Here is a 23,059-nt window from a genome sequence, read left to right on the forward strand (position 1 = left end):
AGTGACTTTTTTGTGTTTGTGTGTGTGAATTCAACATGAGCTGACCTGTCTAACCAATTCCCAAATGATCTGTGAAATTAAATGGATGCTTGTTTTAGTTAGCTTGGAGAGCTTGTCTCTTTCTCTTCTTTCTCTTGCTGTATTTGCTCTGTATTATGACAAATTCCCTTTCATCTGACTGTAGGTACAGAAAGTCCCATAAGCCTGAAAATGTTTTTTGACATTCATGGCTTTTAGAGTTAAGATTTTCAAAGGACTGCTGAAAATCATGACCTGCAGCTGTATTTTTATGAATCTGTGGCTGAGCTGAAAGAGGCCTTCTTCTGTCATAATAATCAGCCAAAGTGCTACCAGCCCAGATCTTGCGGCAGTCATCCCAGCAGGGACATCATGATAATATATTTTAGTGAGCAGGGAAGTAACGCTGGAGACAAGTAACAATTGCTGTTTAGAGTTAGACATTAAGGGGTGTGGGGGAGAAGACAAGGGGAAAAAAAAAAAAAAAAGAGCAAAACCCACCAGAATTAACTTCTCTAGGAAAACAGGACATTTTTAACATAGTAACAGAGCTTGGTTTAATACTTTGCAAGAAACATATTTTTAAACAATCACATGAAGATTTACCATAGCTCCAAACATCACTCTGATGGGTAAATTTCCTGTAGTGTATGCACTCCAGAGCCATCCACTTAATTGGCATCTAGGGAAAGGTAAGAGAAGTGTAACATTAGAAATATAATACTAAAACAATACAGACAGATCTCGTATGTAGACATCAGCTTCCTTCCTGTTTCCTTTGGACTAATGCAAAAATTACATCCAATCCCCCTAAACCTGAAGTGGAGCTGAGAAGGTGGAATCCAGCAGCAATTTTGCCCGAACAGTTTGCAAAACCAGACACTGCTACACTGATTGCTCTCTAATGAAGCTAACTAATAATGCAGTGTCCACAATACTTCACAGTCCACATAATAATCATCAGAGTGAACAGGCAATGGGGAGAATTTACAGTGCTTTATTTCTAACTTCCAATATTTATTAGGAACTTAGCCTTCCCAGTTCTCTGTATCACTACTGCAGTGACAAAAGTTCCTCCTGAAAGCAAGTCAAAAGTCCCGAGTTAGCCTTTGGCTCTGAATTACCCTTGGGGGTGCGCAGCTCTTCTGACAGAAAAGGCTGTGTAGGCAAACACAAACCTAGGTTAGCCATAAGGGTTTGCCCCCTTGACTTTGTGTTAAAATGGATTCACAGTGCTTCCCATTCCTGAGCTGGGCCTGTGAGGCACAGTCTTGCAGTCCATTAATTTCTAAGGGATAGACATTAAAACCAGATTTTTACCTGGCATGGACTTGTATGGGTGTCCCTAATTTGGAACTATGGAAGACATACTGGAATAAACTAGAGAGATACATGACTGCACACAAAATCTGAACAGATGGTGGATGTAAAAGCAGAAGATATGTTTTAATTCAAACCCTTATGAAAATACCTTCTATGCAGTTGACTAATGAGCATAACCTATACAATTATGGCAGAAATAGCACTTTATAATAAAGGTTGGCTTGGCACTTACAAAGACAGTTCATCCTCCTCCACTAAACTCTGCAGAAGTGTATTGCTTTCATTCCCATTAAATATGACTGGGTCATTCCAAACTTGAACAATTGCTGAAGTAGCAAAGCTGCATTCCTCATCATGGGTCAACTCAGGTTGGAAGCGACCTCAGGAAGTCTCCAGTCCAACCTCAGGCTCAAAGCAGGTTCAGCTACGAGATCAGATCAAGTTACTCAGGGCTTTATCCAGTCCGGACTTTAATCTCCAAGGATGGAAACTGCACCACCTTCCTGGGCAACCTGATCAACCACTTGATTGTCCCCATCGTGAAAAAGTTTTTCCTTTTATCCAGTGTGAATCTGTCTTAGTATGCTCTCAATATAACTTTAAGCTGCAAATGTCTTCTGGATTTGCAGGATGCTTCTCTGGAACTGGGAAGTGACACATCTGACGTGTAAATCCTGCTCCAGAACCCCCAGCAGTGTGACTGGCCTCACAAGTCCAAGACACCATCTAACAGCTGCCAGGGGACAGCTGGTTTGCAAAGACCAGCTCATAATCTGTCATTCACTGGGTGATGGAGGGAAGAGACAGAGAGGTTACTGAAGAGGTGTTAGAGAACTGAAGGAATCAGGAAAGACTGCCAAAGTCACCTTCCCCGACAGGAGGTCTCTTTTTACTGGGGAAGTGGAAATGCACCAGTGACTCCTTTCAAGCTCTTCACCTCTTTCACTGAAATGCCGATGTAATCCGTGCAATGGCTGCCAAGGGCAGCAACTACACAAATAAAGCAGCAGCACATACAGCAGAAAAGCACACACTGGCAACAGCTGTTCGTCCCAGACAAGGGCATGAGTGAGAAACACGGATAGCAACTAGGCAGAAAGCAAGCTGAACATTCACGAAAAGGAATGACAGGAGAGGCAAAATCCCTTGGGATTTTGTGACAGGTTGAAATGTGAAATTTCAAGATGTTTAGGGAGCAGCTGGCAGCAGGATGTGCTTTCAGCCTTTACTTACAGCCTTCTGAATTTTATAATTCGTTAATCTGAAGGCATCAGAAATGAGGTGAGGCACTACATAGATGTGCGCTATGCTGAAAAGTAATACGGGAAAATCATAGAATCATAGAATGGTTTGGGTTGGAAGGGAACTTAAAGATCATCTAGTTCCAACCAGTGTTGTCTGTGAACTTGCTGAGGGTGCACTCTATCCCACTGTGCATGTCACCGACAAAGATGCTGAACAGGGCTGGGCCCAATACTGACCCCTGAGGAACGCCACTCATCACTGGTCTCCACTTGGACATTGAGCTGTTGACCACAACTCTTTGAGTGTGGCCATCCAGCCAATTCCTTATCCACTGAGTGGTTCGTCCATCAAATCCACATCTCTCCAGTTTAGAGAGAAGGATGTCGTGTGGGACAGTGTCAAAAGCTTTGCACAAGTCCAGATAGCTGACATCAGTTGCTCGTCCCTTGTCCATGAATGCTGTAATCTCATCATAGAAGGCCACCAAACTGATTAGGCACAGTTAGCCCTCATTGAAGTCATGCTGGCTGTCACCAGTCACCTCCTTATTTTCCATGTGCCTCAGCATGGTTTCCAGAAGGATCTGCTCCATGGCCTTGCCAAGCACAGAGGTGAGACTGACTGGCCTGTAGTTCCCTGGGTCTTCTTTATTTTTCTTTTTAAAAATGGGGGTTATGTTACCCCTTTTCCAGTCAGTGGGAACATCACCAGACTGCCACGCCTTCTCAAATATGATGGACAGCGGCTTGGCAACTTCATCTACCAGTTCCCTCAGGACTCGCGGATGCACCTCATCACGTCCTATGGACTTATGTACCTTCAGGTTCCTTAGATGGTCTTCAACCTGCTCTTCTCCTACAGTGGGCAGTTCTTCATTCTCCTCGGCCCTGTCTTTCCCTTCTGCAACTTGGGTGGTGTGGCTAGAGCCCTCATTGAGTGCCTCAGCCTTCTCCATGACCTGAGTAAACAGGTCTCCTGTTTCCTTCCAGAGAGGGCTTACATTTTCCCTAGTCTTCCTTTTATCCCCAACATACCTACAGAAGCTTTTCTCGTTGCCCTTGACGTCCCTGGCCAGATTAAATTCAATCAGGGCTTTAGCTTTTCTAACTTGATCCCTGGCTGCTCAGACAATTTCTCTGTATTCCTCCCAGGCTACCTGTCCTTGCTTCCACCCTCTGTAGGCTTCCTTTTTGTTTTTCAGTTGGTTCAGGAGCAACTTGTTCATCCATGCAGGCCATCTGCTGTTTTTGCCTGACCTCCCTTTGTTGGGATGCACCACTCCTGAACTTGAAGGAGGTGATCCTTGAACATTAATTAGCTTTCTTGGGCCCCTCTTCCCTTCAGGGCTTTATCCCATGTTACTCTGCCAATCAGATCCCTTAAGAGGTCAAAATCTGCTCTCCTGAAGTCCTGGTATCTCCTACAATGTCTGTTTTCATAACTATCCTCAAGCTAGCTTGGCATTCAGCATGGTATTGGAGACCTGGATGCAAGAAATAGCATACGCAGGCTTTTCCACTGGGATAGAAGAGGTGGCCCTTTGCTGAACATATGTAAACTCTCATATGCTACAAATATGTTCATATGTTCAGTGGACTTCCTTTTTTTTTTTCTGGAAAATTATTTGTTTGGGAAAATAAGACTGCAAGTTATTGAGGCCCACACTGACCAGAGAAAGGGGCTTGGCAGAAATGCCCTAGAACATCCTTCACTCATTGAACTGACTTCGAAGTCTTCAAAGTAAAACACAAAATAGAGCATATGAACAAAACCTAATACTGAGCGTGAAAAGTGTTCAATTATACTTTGGCACCTGGAGAAGCTCAGTGAGCAAAAAATGAGCAGCTTTTACGTGTGCTGTCACAACACAGTTTGCTAAGTCACTGACAGACTTTCTTACATAGATAATAGTCCCGTAGGGATACACTGCCCTAAAGAGCAACTTCATGAGGTTTGTCATAATGATATATTTACTTCCAGACATGTACGCACTCACCTTTCCTCCATCAGCATTATACTCCTTCTCATCTCCTTCCAAAAGCCTGGCCAAGCCAAAGTCAGTGATCTTCACATGGTTTGGTGATTTCACCAAGACATTACGGGCTGCCAAGTCTCGGTGGACAAGTCTCCTCTCTTCCAGGTACATCATTCCCTGAAGGGCAAAGAACAGTAAAATAATCTTAATGAGTCTTATATGTTTTATTAGAACTACTTTTAACTGGTGACATGTAAAATTTCTGGTTCCTTTATTAGTATTCACAATAAGAAAATGATCTGGAGGGCAGAAGTTCAACACTGCCCTTGCTCTGAGCAGGAGGAGGGATTAGATGACCTTAGGTTCCTTCCAATGTGAATGATTCTGTAAGATTCTATGGTAAGTGCCAAAGGGAAAAAAAGACCAACAAAACCCCACATAGATATCTCCTTTGTTCCATCAAGTTTAAAATCTGGAAATGAGAGACAAAGAAAAGAAATATTACAGTCCTTATTTTTCAGACAGGAAATATGAAGATCATAAAAAAATAACCAACTTAGCCAGAGCCCCATAGAAATTAGGCCAGACTGGGAAACAATCCCAGCTCTTCTACATTCCAGGCAAGTGTGTTCAATTCAAAATGAAGTTTCGCTAAATGCTTTTAAGTTGGACACAAATTTTCACTACCCTCAGTGGACCAGAAGGAAAACAATTCTTTATTCCAAATGCTGCAACCCACTTGCCTTTTCACTCCCTTAAAATTTTGCATGTACTATTATAATAAGATATTAGACCATTAGGCCATTTTTAAAAAATGAGTATATATATTCTATTAGAGGTACTCTGTTAACAAGTCCATCCAGCTGCCTTTAAAGATAAGGTGACATACACTCAAGTTGCCTGGCGTTAACCTTATTCTTAGTCTGATGAGAGACTAACCATCTACCATCAGTATGAAGTTTACATGATGCTTTGTGACACCAAGATGAACACCAAAGCTTGGTCTTATTAATTATGTGACACACAAAGGATAGTCAGGTAAGGTTACAAGGCTATAATTTCATAAAAAGGCATTTATGACATTAACCATCATTATAAGAACATACAGATGAAATTACACACTTGATAATTACCCTTAAGGTATCTCTTAATATATTAGCTCTGTATAATATATATGGTAATTTTTAAAAAGTCATTGTTGAATACTGACGAGATCATATTATCCCATTATACAGATGATAATTCAGAGAGTCACAGGTAGTGATTAAAATAACCAGATTACTCAGTGTCATGGGCCACATTTTATTCCGTTTCACAGCATAAGCTCACACTATCCCCATACGTATCAGGAGGACAAGGCGTATGGGTAAGCCACCACTCATGGTCACTGGGCCAGAATGTAGCCCTTTCTTGACAGAAAGTAGATATCTTTACAAAAAGCATCAAGTGGAGCTCTGAATGGCTGTAGCTTTTAGGTGAAAAATTTAATTGCAAACACTGCGAAAAGGTTTGAAGATATGTGGGAGAACATTTAGCATAAACACTATTTCATTTTTAATGCTATAGGCCTTGCTGCAGTCAACACGAATGTGGTTTGAAAGGGGATATGGGGACTCTTTGTAATAAAGAAAATGGAATTATTTTTTAAAAGCACTGCTAGATGAAGCAAACACACCCTCCTGCCAATTGCAAATCAACACTTTTGTCTATTGAACATCAGAACTGTAAGTCTTTGAAAGCATTTTTTTTTTCATACCAAATTAAAACCTGTAGATAAAGGACAAATAAATCTCATAGGTCAAACAATCGTGAGTTACACAACAAACACACTATGAAACCAGAAGCACCAGGACTTAGCACAAGAATTACCATCTGAAGATATTCAACCAGAAAAAGAAAACACAGTCAATAGCAACGATGCTGTGTAATAAAGGAGGAACAACCATAAAAGTGGCCTTGTAAAATTCAGACAAACTGGGAATTCATATAAATCCTGTTTCACATCTCTAAACTCGAAAAGTAACCAGAAAGTGCTTCAAGGCAGTGTCAACACTGCTCATACCAAGTACTCTGGGAAGCAGGTGGACTACAGCAACCTCCCAGTCTCATGTCCCTCCCTTTCACCTGGGGGTCTTGCAGCCAGTCTGATGAGATCAAGCACCTCTCTTCAGTCTTGCATCTTTCACTGCAAAAGAGCTACTCCCTGAATAAAAGGTCTCAAGCTGCTGCTTATACTTCCTTTCTACTTAGTTTAGGAAAAATCTCACATTTTTAGAATGAACAGAAATACTTCTAAAACTTCATAGATTTGACATAACTTCCAATATCCATATTTGGTCAAAATTCTCAATACCTTCGAATAAAGCATGGAGAAAAGAAATGTCCAAACCTGCAAACAGATCTTTGTGGGCAGAATCTGATGAGGACTTAAGAACCCAGAGAATTTGATGAAAGAATTCTGTTACTATCAGAATACATTAGGGCCCAAACAAAATTTTCATTTTTAATAGATTAATTTGTACCTATCACCACTGAAATGATATGAAGATATTGCAGATTTATTTTGAATTTCTGTTTTATTAAAATCAAAACAGATTACCTGTACCAAGGCTTTAGCCTCCCGTCTTTAGTTAACGATTGCAGGAATGGAGAGTTAAGCTGTCCAAAAATGTCCTTCATTGAAAGAGTTAAACAATCAAACTCTTAACCATGCCTCCTTGGTCCTCTTTTACCTTCTCTACATATTTAATTTCCAAGCATTTTTTTAAACATGTAGGCTACTACTTTAGGATGTTTCACTGTTTATTCTACTAATTAATTTCCATTTATTTCAATCTTGTGCTATTATTTAATACTGTCTTAGTAAGATAATATTTTATTCAACCTAGCCTCACACTCTCTTATGAACTAGAAAAATGTCTAATCACCAACCTGAATACTGCTCCCAACCTAACAGCACACCTAGTTTTCTTTTCTATCCAGAAAGAGGGCAGAAATAGCTGTGTGTGTCTCATTGTACTTACAGTTTACCTCACCTCTGTCAAACAAGCTTCTTGGGGCTTTTTCCCACCTGTATTATCTGCAAAGCTAAAAACAACACATGTAGGGTTGCCAGCTACAAAACCCTCTGCAGGTCCACGACCCGCAGAAATGTAAATGCTCTTAGGAGTATCCAGTGTAAACATGTTCAACTTTCCTGATATCTAATCAACAAGTTTTAAAGGTGGATGGTATAAGAGGAAAGATATCTATATGCTTTCAATAAATGAGATTATACAAGCAGAATGAAAACAACCTAAAAATGGGAATCCTACAGTATTCACTGCAGCAATACTGTTTAAATATATACTATGCCAAGAATCATCACTTGAAGACATTTTTGAACCTGTGAGGAAAAGCGCTCTACATACATCACTAATCTTTTTACATGGCACAGAAATATGACTAAAAAAAAAAAAGTCTCTTCATTACAATAGCTGGTGCCGTCACCACCCAACAAGCCCATGATCAAAAAACCAAGAGGACATATTATGAGTTACAAGACAGAACTACAAGTGACCCTAGACCCTGACAATGGAAAGGGATCTATTTGTAAAACGCTTTAAAGCCCAATCCAAAAGACATGGTGCTGTACCATCCGAGGAGTGATCTGTGAGCCTGGGAAAATGAAGTGCTCTTCAGGACTTGTCCAAATTAGAGTGATGCAGATCCCATAAAATCATCGAAGCATAAAACATCCAGATAATAAGAACCCCACACTTTAGTATATGTATTGGAATATCCACAATAGGGTGGGACTTTTGTGCTGAAACCAAAGAGGAAAAAGTTCAACATCAAGTCATTACAGATCAGTTGTCCCATTATCTCTCAGTCCAGATTAATCTCACACAAAGACAAGAATCAGCCGTGACCTGCTCATCTCTGATACTAGCTCATCACAGTCATGGCAGAGGTTTCCTCACAGAGAATGTCATTAGAAATGCAATTACTGCTGGGATCCGTTAACATAAAATCACTCTCTGAATCAGCGCCTAATGCTATTAAGAAATCAAACAGCCACTGCAAACAGCTATAACACAGATAAGTTGAGGAAGTCCTTTGGAACTTCAAGATGAGTGAGGAATAGCCTTTTATCTTCCACAACTGCATCTCTTATTCCTCATCCAGTACCAGAGTCATGTATGAAGACAAATGTGTGCTATATGGATCTTTACCTAGACAGACACAGCAGTAAAACCGCTTGTAGCCTAGATCCCTTCTACCCATGTCATCATGCAACTGTGAAAATGTAAATTCCCCTTTCAGAAGCAGACATAAATGCCCTTGCCAGGACTTTCATTAGCGTTAAAGGTCTTTCACCCTTGCCTACATGATTACTAGCCTGCCCAGCCCACGCGTTTATACATTTCACACAAGGCTTGCAACAGCACCAGGGAAACTAATAACAATGCTGAGGGCCAGAACAGGCTTGTAATACACCAAGACAGCTTTGTTCAAAGAAGGGAGGTGGGCAGGAAAGATGTACACGGCCACGAGGAGCTTAACTCCATAACTCCAGTAAGAATTTCCTGTCACTTTTCAGCTTTGATAATTTGGTAATAACTAGGGGGGTTAAAAATCAGCAGTTTTACTAGCTGAGGTGAATTCTGCTCTCTAACCATCAGTTTACTCTCGGAGTTGTCTAGAAATAACAGAGAACAAAAAATATCTTGTTGAATAGACTAAAATTTAGTCATTAAGAGCTACAAAAGAAAGTCTTTCCCAATTTATTATGGAGTGTTTGTGAAGTCTCTAGGACTGTGCATAGACAGATTTGGTATGGTCATTTCAGGTACAGTCAGGTATGCTCAGGCTCTTTTAATGAGAAAAATGACAGACCTGAAAATGAGGTAACGTGCTGGCAACCAACTGAAGTGGGACAGTGGAAAGGAGGCTTTGTGTCAAAAAATCCACGGGAGGAGAGAAGACAGTGAGATGGGACAGCTTTCTGATCTTTCCAAGTGGTGAACTGCAGTAGAAATTCTCAAATTAAGTTCATAAAATATTAGGACTTCCAGCACTGCAGACATCTACAGAGGAGTATCATCAAAGGCAGACTGGTGGTGGAAATAAAAGAATAAGGGGACTTTTTAAAAAGGCAAAATGAAACTTTCCTGGGAAGTTACAGGTTTCTCCCCTGAGATCTCCTGCCTTTAAGACGTGGTCACAATGTGCTGTTTTCTTCCTTTACTACCAGTGCTTCTTTCTGCTGCTGTCATTTGTCTCTCAGTTCCTAAGGGCAATTTTTGAGCACAGTCTCCATTTGTACAGCTCAGAGTGCAAGAGTTGCAAGCACAGACTGTTTCAGGTGCTGTTATTTTATTTCCTTCACTTTTCTGGACTTTTCAGAGTCCCACCTCCCTGCTGAGGATGCTTCTGGAATCGTTTCAAAGGTGGCAGTTGCCATTCAGGGAATGTTCAACTCTGAATTGCATCAGCCTCGTCTGAAAGCTCTTTCCATTAGGTCCCTGCACCTAATTTCCAGGAAAAGGTATTAACTACTTAGGATAGAATTTAAGCAGGTACGTATGTTTCATTAAATGCAAAGTCCCTTTGGGATGATTATCAGAGATGAACGGAAGTGTGTTGAATCACTAACTAAAGTATATACATATGTCTTTACAATATGCAAGACATCATTCTGGAAGACCATTCCAACTAAAAAACTAAGATAAAGACCTTCACTTGCCCCAAGAATTTTAGCAGTATCAGCAAACAGCAGATGTACGGTAAACACTTCTTTTTTTTTTTTCCCAGTGTGATTTTTTGCTGTTTTCTATAATAAATATTATTTTCTCCCTAAATACAGGGAACATTGATCTTAACCCATGCAGAAATTAAAAGCAGCCTGCCTTTCTTCAATAATAACTTCCACCCACCAAAGCCAGCACACATGGCAGACTCCTCAAACAGGTATGCAAAGGAAGAAAATTTCAAGCCCAACTCAAATCTCATGGACATTAATCTCCAGCCTTGGAGACCGCCCTCTTTTCATCCTAATAGCTGAAGGCTAGCTTAATAACAGGAATCACTACAGAAAGCTTGAAATGATCATCTTTTCCCCTGCTTACCCCATGGAAAAAGTGTAATTTTACCTGGGGCTAAATATGCTTTCAAGGAAAATGCAGTGCCCTTTGTTGTCAGGAGCAACCAGAATCATCTGAGTAGCTGTTACTCCAGAGATAGCTGTGGGAAGGAAAAACTGCCACTGCTCTGAAATACACTGACTCAGCTGCAGAGGTGTGATTTGTTATGTAGGTCTGCTTGGGAGCTGGGACGGGAGGTCATCCTCACAGCCACGGGAGAGCGAAGGATGCTAACAATTTCAGTCCAAATCTGTCAGACTGAGCTGGGCACTTGCACCCTGTGCTATGCACACCTCCACCACGTCAGCTGCCAAGGACTTCCAAAAATGTCTGGAGCTCATTCAGCTCCAGTAAAGCTGGCAAGGGAGGTCCGTTCCTGCATCCTGGGCTGTGGTGTAATCCCAAATATTTAGGAGTTCAATTACTTGAGATTTATGTGGGGCAAGTTAATAACTCTCGCTCTTTGGTAAAAGGAGACAAAGAAAGCTTATTAGAGAACAATGTATTTCTCCCCAACTCCTGTTCCCTTGAATAAGCTTGCTCTCTCAAGGTTTCTCTTCTCTACAGTTTACTTAAGTTTGAAGCAATGGGCTATTCATGTGTAACAAGCTGTATCTTGGGGTAACGATGCTTCTACTTCAAGATGACTGTCTTTAAATGCTGCCTTAGGATACAAAGCTGATATAAGCAGCTAGATTTTCCTACAGCTGCTTTGGACCTGTCCACCTGACCAGGACTAGACAACTGAAACCTTGCTAGACCTGCACTCTGAGCTGGTGTGACATGAGCAGTGTGGACACTGTGTATTCATGCCTGCTAATAAATCCCTTTCCTCATAGTCCTGTTGTGATGTTGCTAAATGGCTTTGGACAGTTCAGAGCACACAGAAGCATGCCCAAGACAATCTGTATTTGACTTAAGAAGGAGGATCCCAGTGCAGCTGGATTACTACCCCTATGGAAACGTAACCAGTGCAAACACAACGCCTGCATAGGTAACTCATGCAAGTTCTGTGATGAAAACAGTTAGCAGTGCCATTTTGCACACAGATTAGTCTTACATCTCTCCACCTGTGGATCACTCAGAAGAACAAATTCTGCCAACTCACACATGAGAGTGTGGTTGCACATTGGCTGACTCAGCTGAAGCACAAAATCAAGACGAGCTGGCTTCACACAGAGCATAGGAAGGGACACACTATCTGTGGCAGTATAAATTTGTTACCCATTCAAGACAACAAGTCGGGGGGGGGGGGGGGGGGAAGTCTACACCAGATCTTTGCTCTACATCATGTGGCTGCTGCAGTATGTTTGTTCCAGTAATAAAGCCTGATTTACTGCATTGCTGAGCTGCGGCCAAAGACACAAAGTAAAAAAGACGCTAAAGCATATCAGGTCAAAACAAAGTCAGGAAGCAAAAGGGAAGGCAAAGAGGCCATGAGACTAAAGTTTAGATGAGAATTACAGGAAAAATGCAGGCTGATCCAAAATGACAGGTGATTCATAAACAGAGAAAGAGTAGAAAGAAATGAGAGGAGAAGCAAGTTCATGAGATTATGACATTTCAAGACTTAATTGCCTGGACTGAGCAGACATCTTGATGGGTCCAGACCCCCTGCAATCCTAAATTAAAATCTCAGGAGTGCCTTCTCACCCTTTCACAGCACAGATAAATAGGTCACAATTGAACTGAGTCCTTAGAATGATGCTGTCTATCTTGGGCAGGTGTTGAAGTTCCTTGGGCATCACTAGAAGAGGAGTTGGTTCCACTGTCATCATCAAACACATCCTTTGTCTGCACTACTGCGAAAAGTATGAGTTGTCTCCTTGGCTCCCTCAAATTATGCAGATATCTAGATCAGGTGGTGCTGAAAATAACGAGTCTGTGAAGCACTTCATGTTCTGATGAAAGATGTTACATAAATACATATAGTAGCATAAGCAATGAGATGCAAACCAGGTATTTCAATACTGCCTATACTATGTGTGCGTCCAAGTTCTGGTTCCACCTAGAGGCGCATCTGTGCAGCTGCTGCATGGGCTATTTAGGATGGGAGAAAAAAACCAAAAGTTCATTCCCATGTATGACATTCCCGAGGGAGGGTGCTGTGGAGTTGTATCTAATAGCTCCATTTTGCAATTAAATCAGACTCTTGCCACAGCGCTTCCTTAAGACAGCTGGGTGTGAAGTGCTCGCCTATGGCAGCTTTAGTGCCTTCAGTGGGCAAACTGACTCATATTGGCTGTGCTACCACTTCACTTGGGCCAAGTGTCCCAGCCTCCTAGGCTGCATAGCCACAGGCTACATTAGTCTCCCGCAGGATCTTCTCCCTGTATCTCAAAGTGCTCAAAAGGACAGGGATGTTCTCCTGTAATCTCTGAAGAAAATCACATCTCAGTTTACAGTACTGCAGCCCAAAGAGGTGAGAGAAATTGTAGCATGTACCTGCACTTTATTATAAGCATATCACCAGTAAGGACACAGTAACCTGGACACCGCTTTGCAGCTCCTCTCATACCCTCACTAGGCCAACAGAGATGCGATGCACAAATATATGTTGCAGCAGAAATACAGCAAGCGAGTTTCTGACCCTCCAATTACTGAACAGGACCAAGAGCTGTAATAGGAAAAACTTTATTAAGTCAGGGACTCGTGGGTAAAAGGGTCACCCCCAACACTTTGATAAAGTACTTAGCATATAATGCTTCCCTGCTAGCTCTGCAGTATCTGCTTCTCACAAGGGCTTCTGAAGGTGAGCACACAAACCAGTTGGGTGTTTTCAAGCGACTGTCCTTAGGGTGGACTGCTCCATGCAGGAGGAGAAAAAAAGCAAGGCAGAAATCTACTGACAGTCCCTGTATAAGAAAAAGACTAACTGTTCAGAAGCGGATTTAGAAAACGATAAATTTATTTTGCTGTTCCTTTCCCACTTCCTGTTTTTGAAGATTCATGAAAACACAAACGTACATCTCTGCAAACTGCAAGGATACAGCATAGATGTTTTCCTGAACACGGAAATACAACATTCAGCTCAGCAAAGGCCCTGCTAGCCAGAAATACTAAGAATTCAAAATGGCTGATATTTTAGGAAATTAACCATAAAAGTAGGTCAAATCATCACTGTGTAATTGACGTAGAATACAGTAAGAGGTAATACATATTTTACGGTTGCAAAAAGCAAGGAAAGAAATGGGAAGGTCACTTAAAAGATGAACAAAAATACGAAAGGAGCTGTAATAGCACACAAGAACCGAGATAACAGGTTGCCCAGAGAAGCTGTGGATGCCCCATCCCTGGGGGTGTTCAAGTCCAGGTTTGACGGGGCTCTGAGTGACCTGGGTGTCCCTGCCCAGGGCAGGGGGGCTGGAACCAGATCATCTTTAAGGTCCCTTCCAGCCCAAACTGTTCTATGATTGTGATTTCTGTTCTACTGAAGGGATGCCCTTCCCCAGATGCACCATGGGCCTGGGCTCTGCGAGTCAGAATTTAACGCTTGCCGTGTCCACTAATGCTAGCACAACTCATCGCTGTCCAGGAAGCACACAAGTACTTAGCATTGTTTTGGCTGCAACAACAGCCATGTGTTGTCAACATCTTTTTCTATAAAAGCAGCCTTTAAATAAGTCCTATCTGCCTAAATAAACTTATTGCTGCAAAACTCTCCTTACTGGGCAATAAACACTCATTGCCAACTAACTACAGTTAAGAGGCTGGCAGGAACACAGTCCTTATACCAAAGACTGTGAATTATTGTTTCAAAAGCGAATCCTACTAACCTGTGCTACACATGCCAGCAGGAAGACTCTACCTATCCTCTGATTTGGGGTGTGCTCAGAGACTTCAGGTTTCAGCTCCCAGTGGATCACATACTCCCAGAAAGTGTTTGATGCTTTTCAAAGTGGCAACCAAGGAGAGATGTACCAGTGCATTAACAATTTGAAAGGGCTTTTTGAATGCTATTCTTCTCTCAGATTAATTGCTACAGTTAGACTAGCTTCAGCTCCTTCCTCTGAAGAGGTAGGCAGGCTAAATGCGTCCTATTAAAGGAGCTCCCAGTGCAGCTTTAACAGCGGAGCTGTGACCAGTGCTTTCTTAATGCTCTGTAGTTATAAACTGCCCATAACTTGGCTTACTTGAAACGAAGCCTGCAGAGAAGTCTGTGCTGGGAGGGGCCAGCGACACACTAAACAACGGGCTACCTTTCCCCACCCCAGCCACTGACCTCTGCCAATACAATTACAATCGGGAGAGTATATTGTGTAGTGCATTCACTCTCTCCAAGAAAGTGTATTTAAAATGGATTACTTCTGCTCCTTAGGCAGGCGATCAATAGAGATGTGGACTGCAATAAGTACAGAGATGTCTGTGGGCTGCAAGCACTTATCCTCTGTGTCTCTTCAGAAATTAATTAAAAATCAATGAAGTGTGCAGCCTATTAATAAGAATGTCCAGATTAACAGATACAAGCCCAGTCTTCTCTCTGTTTCAGAACGAATGCAGCCACAGCGCAAACACATTAGAAATTCTCCAGCACTTCAAACAATACTGTAAAAACTGTGACCTTTCATGGCTATGCCCTGCATGTGACTGAACCATAATATTCTCCAACTTTACGCACTCTTAATAAATTACATGCTATTTGTTCCAAGTTGGTTAAGCAGGAGAACGTGGGGTAAGCAAGCTTCTGAGTTACTTCGTGGGCTTCTGAGTTACGGCGTGGGCTTTCTAGAAAACAGTCTTACAACAAAGCAAAATCACCAGCATGGAGACCGGATCCAGCAAACGTCTAACACAGGCATAAGTGTACTCTGTAACTCCTGGAGGTCACTCTCAGGATTCAGCAGTAACTGACAAATTCAGTTATCTGACAACTTCTCCAACAAATTGAAGACTACACCTTGCAACCTGATGAATGCTAAACTACTGTGAAAGACTGAATTTTCCTGGGTTTAGGAGCAGCTGGGCAAGGACTGGAGAAAGGCATTTTTGCTGCTGGCTTCTGTCAGTCAGGACTCCCATCCCTACTACCCTTCCCCAGCTCAGCAGCGTTAGCATGGAATGCACAAAATATAGAGCAGCTTATAATACACCTAAAGCTGTCAGCCCAGGTCAAGCACCTGCTGAGCAAAACCACCATGTAACCATAGCAAGAGCTCTCCCCTGCTTCCAAGAGATGATATTTTAATAAAAAACCCACTCTGTGTTAATGAACATAGTAAAAGTTAAAGTCCTCTCAATGAGCCCCGGCAACTCATGAGTGAGAAGCTTCTTCCCCCTTTAAGATAGCTGAACTCCATCTGTTGCCAGCAGGCCCGGTGCCGTGTAAACCTCCCCATGATCAAAAACCCCCAAATTCCACCAATGGCACCAGCCTCTGAACCACATGTTAATCAGGTGAGCTTCCCTGCTCCTTTCTGTATTCTTCCCTGCCACGGATGGGATTGAGGAAAACACTACCCGCACTCCTGACCCTTCAGCCAATCGTCCCAGTGCCCTGAAGTCCCTTTTGCTCACTTTTGGACTTTTCTCTGCAACCTCATCACTGCCAACCTGCCAGACCAATAGCGGGTAACAATCAGAGGGTTGTACCAGACCAAGGAGTTTCGTAATAATGTCTCTAACACAGGCCCCAGGGAGGCAGCAGACTTCCCTGTGGGATGGGTCTGCTTGGCATATGGGGCCCTCTGCTCCCCTCAGACAGGAATTGCCTACAACCATTAGTGTCCTTTTTTTTTTTTCTTAATAAAAGCAGCCATAATGTGTGGGGCTGACAGACTCACCCTAGGTAACCCCCTGGAAGGACCTTCACCCACATCCTCAATTGCCTGGCCCTCAAGGCCCTCTTCTGCTCCTCGTGAAGCCTCCATCTGTTGCCTTGGCCTCAAGGATGGTAGGGTGTGGTACCACCAGCCTACCTCCCTCTCGCACTCCCTGATACTCCTCAGCCTCACCACTTCCTCCTTCAGCCCTGCCACCGCGCTGAGCAGCTCATCTACCTGGTCGCAGCTGGCGCCTCCGCTGCCCTCCGGTACGAGGGACCGGCTCATGCACTCCCTGCAGCCAGAGCCCTGGACGGCTACGTGTTTGTGTGGCAGCGTCGCCCGGCTCGCCGCGTTCCTTCCGGCGATGGCTTCGGGGCGATCCTGTCCCGGGAGGGCGATGGCCGCCGGCTCAGTTGGAGCCAGGAGCGGGACTGCGCCCTGCCCGCGCGCCCTGCCGGTGCCAACCGCCGCGCTCGCGCTCCCTGCCGGTGCCAACCGCCGCGCTCGCGCTCCCTGCGGCTCGCGCTCCCTCTTTTCCCGCTCTGGGGCGTTGGGGGGGGGGGGGGGGGGGGGGGCGGGCCGGGCTGGGACAGAGGCAGGGCCCGCTCCTGGGTCTCGGGAATCCCCGGTCCAACTCAACGCCCATCGTCCCTCGGTTACAAACCCGCCTTCTCCAGGCAGCTTGGCTGGGAAATGAGTGCTGCCCCAGTAGCAAATAATAATTTTCCACTGCAAGTGCACTGATAAACTGGCAATGGCTTGCGCTGGGTGCAAGGTTTTCCAGTATTCTCCTCATGTTGCATGTTGTGATAATAAGATATGTGACAAAACAGGTCTTTCCTGTACTCTGTGCACTTGGCTGCTTCAGATAAGACAATGTTTTTGGACAGCTGAACCTACTCTTCTCTCGGGCAGCGCCCACCAAACACACAGGGGACCCTGTGGTGGCTAGCAAGTACCTTGTGCGTTCAGACGCAAATCCTGCAAGAAGAGCACACAGCAGCTCCCTGCTTTGCAAACAGCAAGTATGTTTTTAATTCCACTGATGCCCCTGAAACACTTGAGTGGGGAATTTTTTTACCTCAAGACATATGTTTCACAGGGCGCTTTTTGTCCAATTAAAAGCTTTTAGCAAGTTTCTGTGTTCTCAGTAAATCAACTGTGGATTGTATTTTTTTTTAAATATATATATATATACATAATCTCCTCACCAGACAACATGGTTGGGGATGACTTTCTGAAGCAGGCATCTTCACGTGAGAGATGCCCTGAAGCACACACAGCTTTGGGACTCTGTACAACCACTTTAAAAATAGTAATTCCAGTGTGAACGGGAATACAACAGGACCACGGAAGCACCGCTTCTCCTAGAAACCACCACTTTCACAAGCTGTTCCACTGCAAGGGCCACAGGAGGAAAGCGGAGCAAGGGCACATTTACCCTCTCCTGCTCCTATTTTCTTCTCACGTGAGCCGAGCAAGCAGTCGGTCTGCATGATGACTTTTGCTTAGGACTGCAATATTGCTCTACAAAAGAAAATGTTCTGAAATTATTCTAAATGCTTTTGATACTCTGAATCAAGAGAGTTCTTGAATAAATTAAAGCTTTGAACTTCCAAACTCTGTTGCCACTAGGTTTCTGAGCACTTCTTAAAAACACACATCACAGGTAACCATAGTTACCTATTTCATACTACTTTTTTTTTTTTTCCTTTTCTAATTGAGAAGCTTATGACAGCTGACAGAACAGGAGAGGCCAGCCACATAAACAGTGTGCTAGCTGATAATGGCTGGAGAAACCTGCTAAATAATCCATTAACCTTATTCAATAAATCCAGATGAATGCTAGAGCGAGGTGGGTGGAAGACAGAAGTGTGCTTTCGAGAGACACATATTTCCCCTCAGCTAAAACGTCACATTATTATTAGTGGTTCAGAGCATCGCTGTGTTGACAGTGAGAGCCCACAGAGCGTGAGTCAAACTGCCACCGCGCCCCGCTAGTTACGTGCATCCACACTGAACAGCCTTTAGTGTGTGTGTGGGGGGTAACCAATAAATACAGCCTGTCACTTTTTTCTTTTCACTTCATGATGCTGAGGAGGATGTTTATAACACTGATAATTTATCCAAGAATACATGAAAGGTCCACATGCTCCTTGAGTGTACAGGAAGATCAGCCAGTGACTTTGCACTGGCACAGTTCGGGACAACTGAGCACTGCCCGCTGCACTGGGGTGCAGGACCTGTCCCCTTCCCTGCTCCTCTGTCCCTCAGCTCAGCCCTACCTAGACAGTAACACCGACTCTGTGGAGATGTGGGGATAATGCATCCAAAACAAGCTTAGACAAGCCCTCGCATTAATTTTTTTTACAGGTTACTCACACAAAATAAAGTATAATTCTACCCTTCAGGTATACGGACTCAGATAACTGCGGAGCACTGACTGCAGTACTATTTTGTGCTATACATCGGTTCACGCATCCTGCAAAGTGGTTCTACAGCTTTACCAAGGGACCACAATCCTACACAGAGGAGAAACAACTTCTGAAGTTGTAAATGCCTAAAAAGAAACCTTCATTATGTCCCCAAAGCAAAACTGATTCTTCTGTTTGTCTAGATCCCAGAAATATCTGAATGGGGTTTGGCTCAAGTTTTCAAAAGCCATTAACTTTTCCGGTGAATTCCAGTGCTGGAGGTTTCAGTCCCCAAATCTGAGAAACTTCTCAGCAAGTGAGAACTGTCTGTTTTAATTGATCTCTGTACACTTCCCAGCTACAGCAAATACTTCAGTTACAGCTGCATTTTTGTCAAGCTGTCTCTGGAGCCATGGATGCCATGATTTATTTGAAAAGAAAGAAAAGACTAATGACTTTGACATCTCAAGATTTGAACATGTAGGTGGGTGAATACATTGGAAATTTTGAGAGCTACTGAGCTGAAACAGGTGACCCAAGTAGAACAGTGGGGAATCAGGACGGGTGTTATTTCCACTGACAGGAATGTTTCAAGTGTCTTAAGGCTCAGTTCCTGATTCACTGAACTTAAAGTGAGTTTTTCCATTAATTACAACTGAGATAGGTCCAAGCCTTGGGTCAATGCTGCTACCACTGCACAGCACCCAGCTGGAACAAGCAAAGCAGGCTGAACTGGTTTTTAACCATCGGCAAAGCAATTCACCAGGGAAGCAGAGGAAACCCAACAACCTCGGGCTCCTCTAAAATCCCAAGTCCTCTTTGAGGAGACCCACATTTGACCTTTCTCCCCAGCTATGAACCCACGCCTTTTTGCCTCCCACTCCAAACCACAGCCATGTGTTTTTCTATAATTTACAATGACAAACTGCTAGCCCTGGCTATGGAATATGTGTGGGGTATTGCCTGGAGTAGCCAAAGGCCTTTTAACAGCAATCAACTTCTTCCTCTAACCTCTGACCAAAACTTTCTGGGGTCTGGCCACTAATACCCTGCCTAAGAAGTTGTCTCCATTCCTCCTGTGGTTCTGCAGCAGCATTTCCATGCTCAGACTATTGTTCCAGCACTGTCAATTTGCAACATAGCCACAGTTGTTTTTGACAAATTGCCATATAGTCACAAGAACCTTATTTTTCTTAGTATTGAAATCAGAAGATTCAGAAAAGAAAGGGTCTGCTAATTGCAGTAAGTAGAAAAGTCTCTTGTTGATTTTTGGTTCATTTGGCTCAGACACAAACATATGAGAAATCTCTGAGCACAAGTTCCACATGTCTCTTGGCTGGAATTTTTCGGCCACACCTCCATCTCTTGACTGCTTCATTTGCAGTTACTTCCTCCTCTCTTTTAAACTGCCTAGATATTTCAAAGACTCAGTTGTAGAGGCTCACCATTTCCCCAAGGACCCAATCATGCTAGGGTGTGTTTTTTTTTTTCTCCTCCTCAATTAAAACTAACTGTCACCAGGCTTAAAATGTTTCTGTATCTTGACTGAAACACATTGATTAAAACATAGGCACAGGCACAACATGACCCCGAAACAATAATACCTTTAAAAAGGTCTTTACAGTAAGGGTTCTTTAGGAGCATGGCAAGGAGAATCAAGTTGTCACTAAGGAAAGCATAAAAAAAAAAAATCAGATCAATAAATGCTACACACTCGCCAGGTGGAAGGGACTGTAATGGAAAAAAACCCCTTCTTTTCCAGAGGCACCAAGATGGATGAGGATGCCTGGGATAACATGCAGACACCTATCAGCTGGCTTCTTGTCCATGAGGCTATTACTAGAACATAGCACACTCATATATAATTCTGTCTCTGCCTCTCCAGAAAACTTGCACAACTCCTCCAAATCGCACTGCTATGAAAATGACTTTTAGCGTATCAGCACACACAGCACAGGTCGTATATGCAACTTCAGTCCCACATTCCAAAAGTACTACAATTCATTCATAAATTTCTAGCCAAGCACATACAGAACAAATGTTACTAACAGCTTCTCAAAATCCATGCTGGATCTGCTAAGGGTCAGGCCAATGGGTTGGGATGGGACGCAAAGGTTGCAATTCTTTCATATCACAAGAGCTCAGAAGTGGCGAGTCTCTGTTTCCATTTGAATTGACATTTACTTTTTTAAAGCCACTTCATGTACTTTTAGCTTGGCTGCCTAAGAAATCAGGCTGGTGCAACTGTGACGTGTGCATATTTATCTTTCTATCTCTGCCTCTCTAATAATTTTTGATGCTTTTGACTGTTTTCAGCCTGATTTGGCATTACACTTGTCTCAGACTTTTTGCATTCTTACGAGTTTCCTGAAAGCAGGTAGGCAAGGAGAGGGGAAAGACTGTAATCGTTTTCTTGCTATTGCGATCACAGTCTTTCTTGGGCACTAGAGACTCCACATAAGAGAGAGACATTATTGAGGATACTTTAACTAGCACTAGGAACATATTAAATTCCAGATAACCTAATCACGAGACATAAATCATAGGCAACCGGCTCTCAGCAGCTCTGCTGCTCATAAACTGCTTTTCTAAAGAACTCCAGGGGGCCTCATTGATCACAAATTCCATCAAGTTCTACCAGAGGCAAAAATCCAGCCCAATTTACATACACTTATCCAGACTAAAACCAGGGCTTGGTGCACCTGCTCCGGGGACCTGCAGACCGGCGTACAACCCACAGGACGCTGAACCCTCTTGAGCTGCTAAACGACACTAAAGGGCAGCTACAGAGATGCTAGTAATGGGGTTAGAGAGTGCCTTTCTTCAGGGAAAACGACTGAGACTTCTGTCCTTCACATGGAAATTTCTCTGACACGGCCTCACCCACCTTAGCCCACAGGCGGCTGAAACCTGGCCACAAACTTAGAATAGCTATGGTCCCCCGTGCGGTGGTGTACCCTCTGGGCAGTAGGTGTTCAGGAATGGGAAAGACACAACCAAGTACAGTTTCGCCTCGCTGACTCTGGGGCTGGAAGCATGGAGTGGGACATGCGGCTAAGGACAGTCTCAGCTGTCTGCTCAAGGATGTACTGTAACTGTTTTAGCTTCACACCGCATGTAAGTATGGAGGGAGCCCAGGTCTTCTCAAGCTGGAAATACCATGGCAGAAGCCAGGACGCTGCATCTGGACCAAGCTGGTAAGTCCTGCACAGTGCCCTGCTGCACCACACAGTCCCGCTTGCAGGTCAGAGGTTCCCACTGACCTGTACATTTCTGCCCAGTCTTCTAGACTGCAGTGGGGCTACGACCTGTAGAACTTACCCTAGAGTGATGATGACATCCCCAGACCACAAAAAGGCTTCATGAAGCTTAACACAGACTCATTTACTCCTCCTCAAGGACCTTGAAGCCTCTTCCAATACCAACTGGAAGCCCCCTCTGAACTTTAGAGTGCCCGAGATCAGCTAGTTTTGGGGGAATGAGGCAGTTGTCCAACACTGAGCCCTCTCTGAAGGTCCTCATGTGTCATGTTGATGCTGCAGGTGCACTGGTATCCTACTCCAACGAAGAGGCAATCCTACTACAGATATGTCCAGGAAAAAAATACATGGGTTCATTTTGCTTTGCTGTTCTTACCACTGGGATGCTGGGCAATGTGGGTGGCAAAAGAAATGGAAACAGGAGCAGGCAAGGCTCTCTGAGACAGCCTGAAGGCACGTTTTCTATGGCAGGCTTCTGCATGGACTCTCAGCTGTTTAATAATGTGGTTGAGCCTACAGTGCCTTTTTTGCCTTTAGCGGGAGTGCTAATCACAGTCTCATCTATCTAGATGCCTATTTTTATGAAACTCATACAAAGATAATATCTTTGAGACCTTTTCTCCCCTGTCAAATCTGAATAAATTCAACCAACATTTTGAAAAGTTATTGCAAGGGAAACTGAAGACAGACGCAGAGGCTAATTTCCATAGAAAACCAGGCTAAGTCCAAAAAGTTTTAAGAAACTCAAGCCCTTACACATTCCTTTCTTTTAAAATAAAATAGCTTCCCTTCCATTTTTTAAAAGAGATTTAAAATAACCATCCAGCCCTGTCCTGAGGGGGAAAAAGCCTGAACTATATGAATACACTTTGGGCCTTATTTTATGGATAGCAAACCTCACGTAGCTCTGATAACTGCCATCTGCTCCACCTGAACT

At 43.4% G+C, this 23,059-nt stretch overlaps 1 protein-coding gene across 1 annotated transcript in view; it reads right to left on the reverse strand.

The window, feature by feature from the left end:
* The window catches only part of ERBB4 (erb-b2 receptor tyrosine kinase 4), a 395,635-nt gene that overhangs the window by 35,681 nt on the left and 336,895 nt on the right, over positions 1-23,059 (reverse strand). The window contains exons 23-24 of the mRNA XM_086751200.1: positions 4,583-4,738; positions 625-700 (exon numbers count right to left, since the gene is read on the reverse strand). Of these exons, the coding sequence (XP_086607326.1) occupies positions 625-700; positions 4,583-4,738 (232 nt within the window). The remainder of the gene's footprint in view (positions 1-624; positions 701-4,582; positions 4,739-23,059) is intronic.

The sequence above is a fragment of the Chlamydotis macqueenii genome, chromosome 6 (assembly GCF_036417535.1).
Source record: "Chlamydotis macqueenii isolate bChlMac1 chromosome 6, bChlMac1.mat, whole genome shotgun sequence".
NCBI lineage: Eukaryota > Metazoa > Chordata > Aves > Otidiformes > Otididae > Chlamydotis > Chlamydotis macqueenii.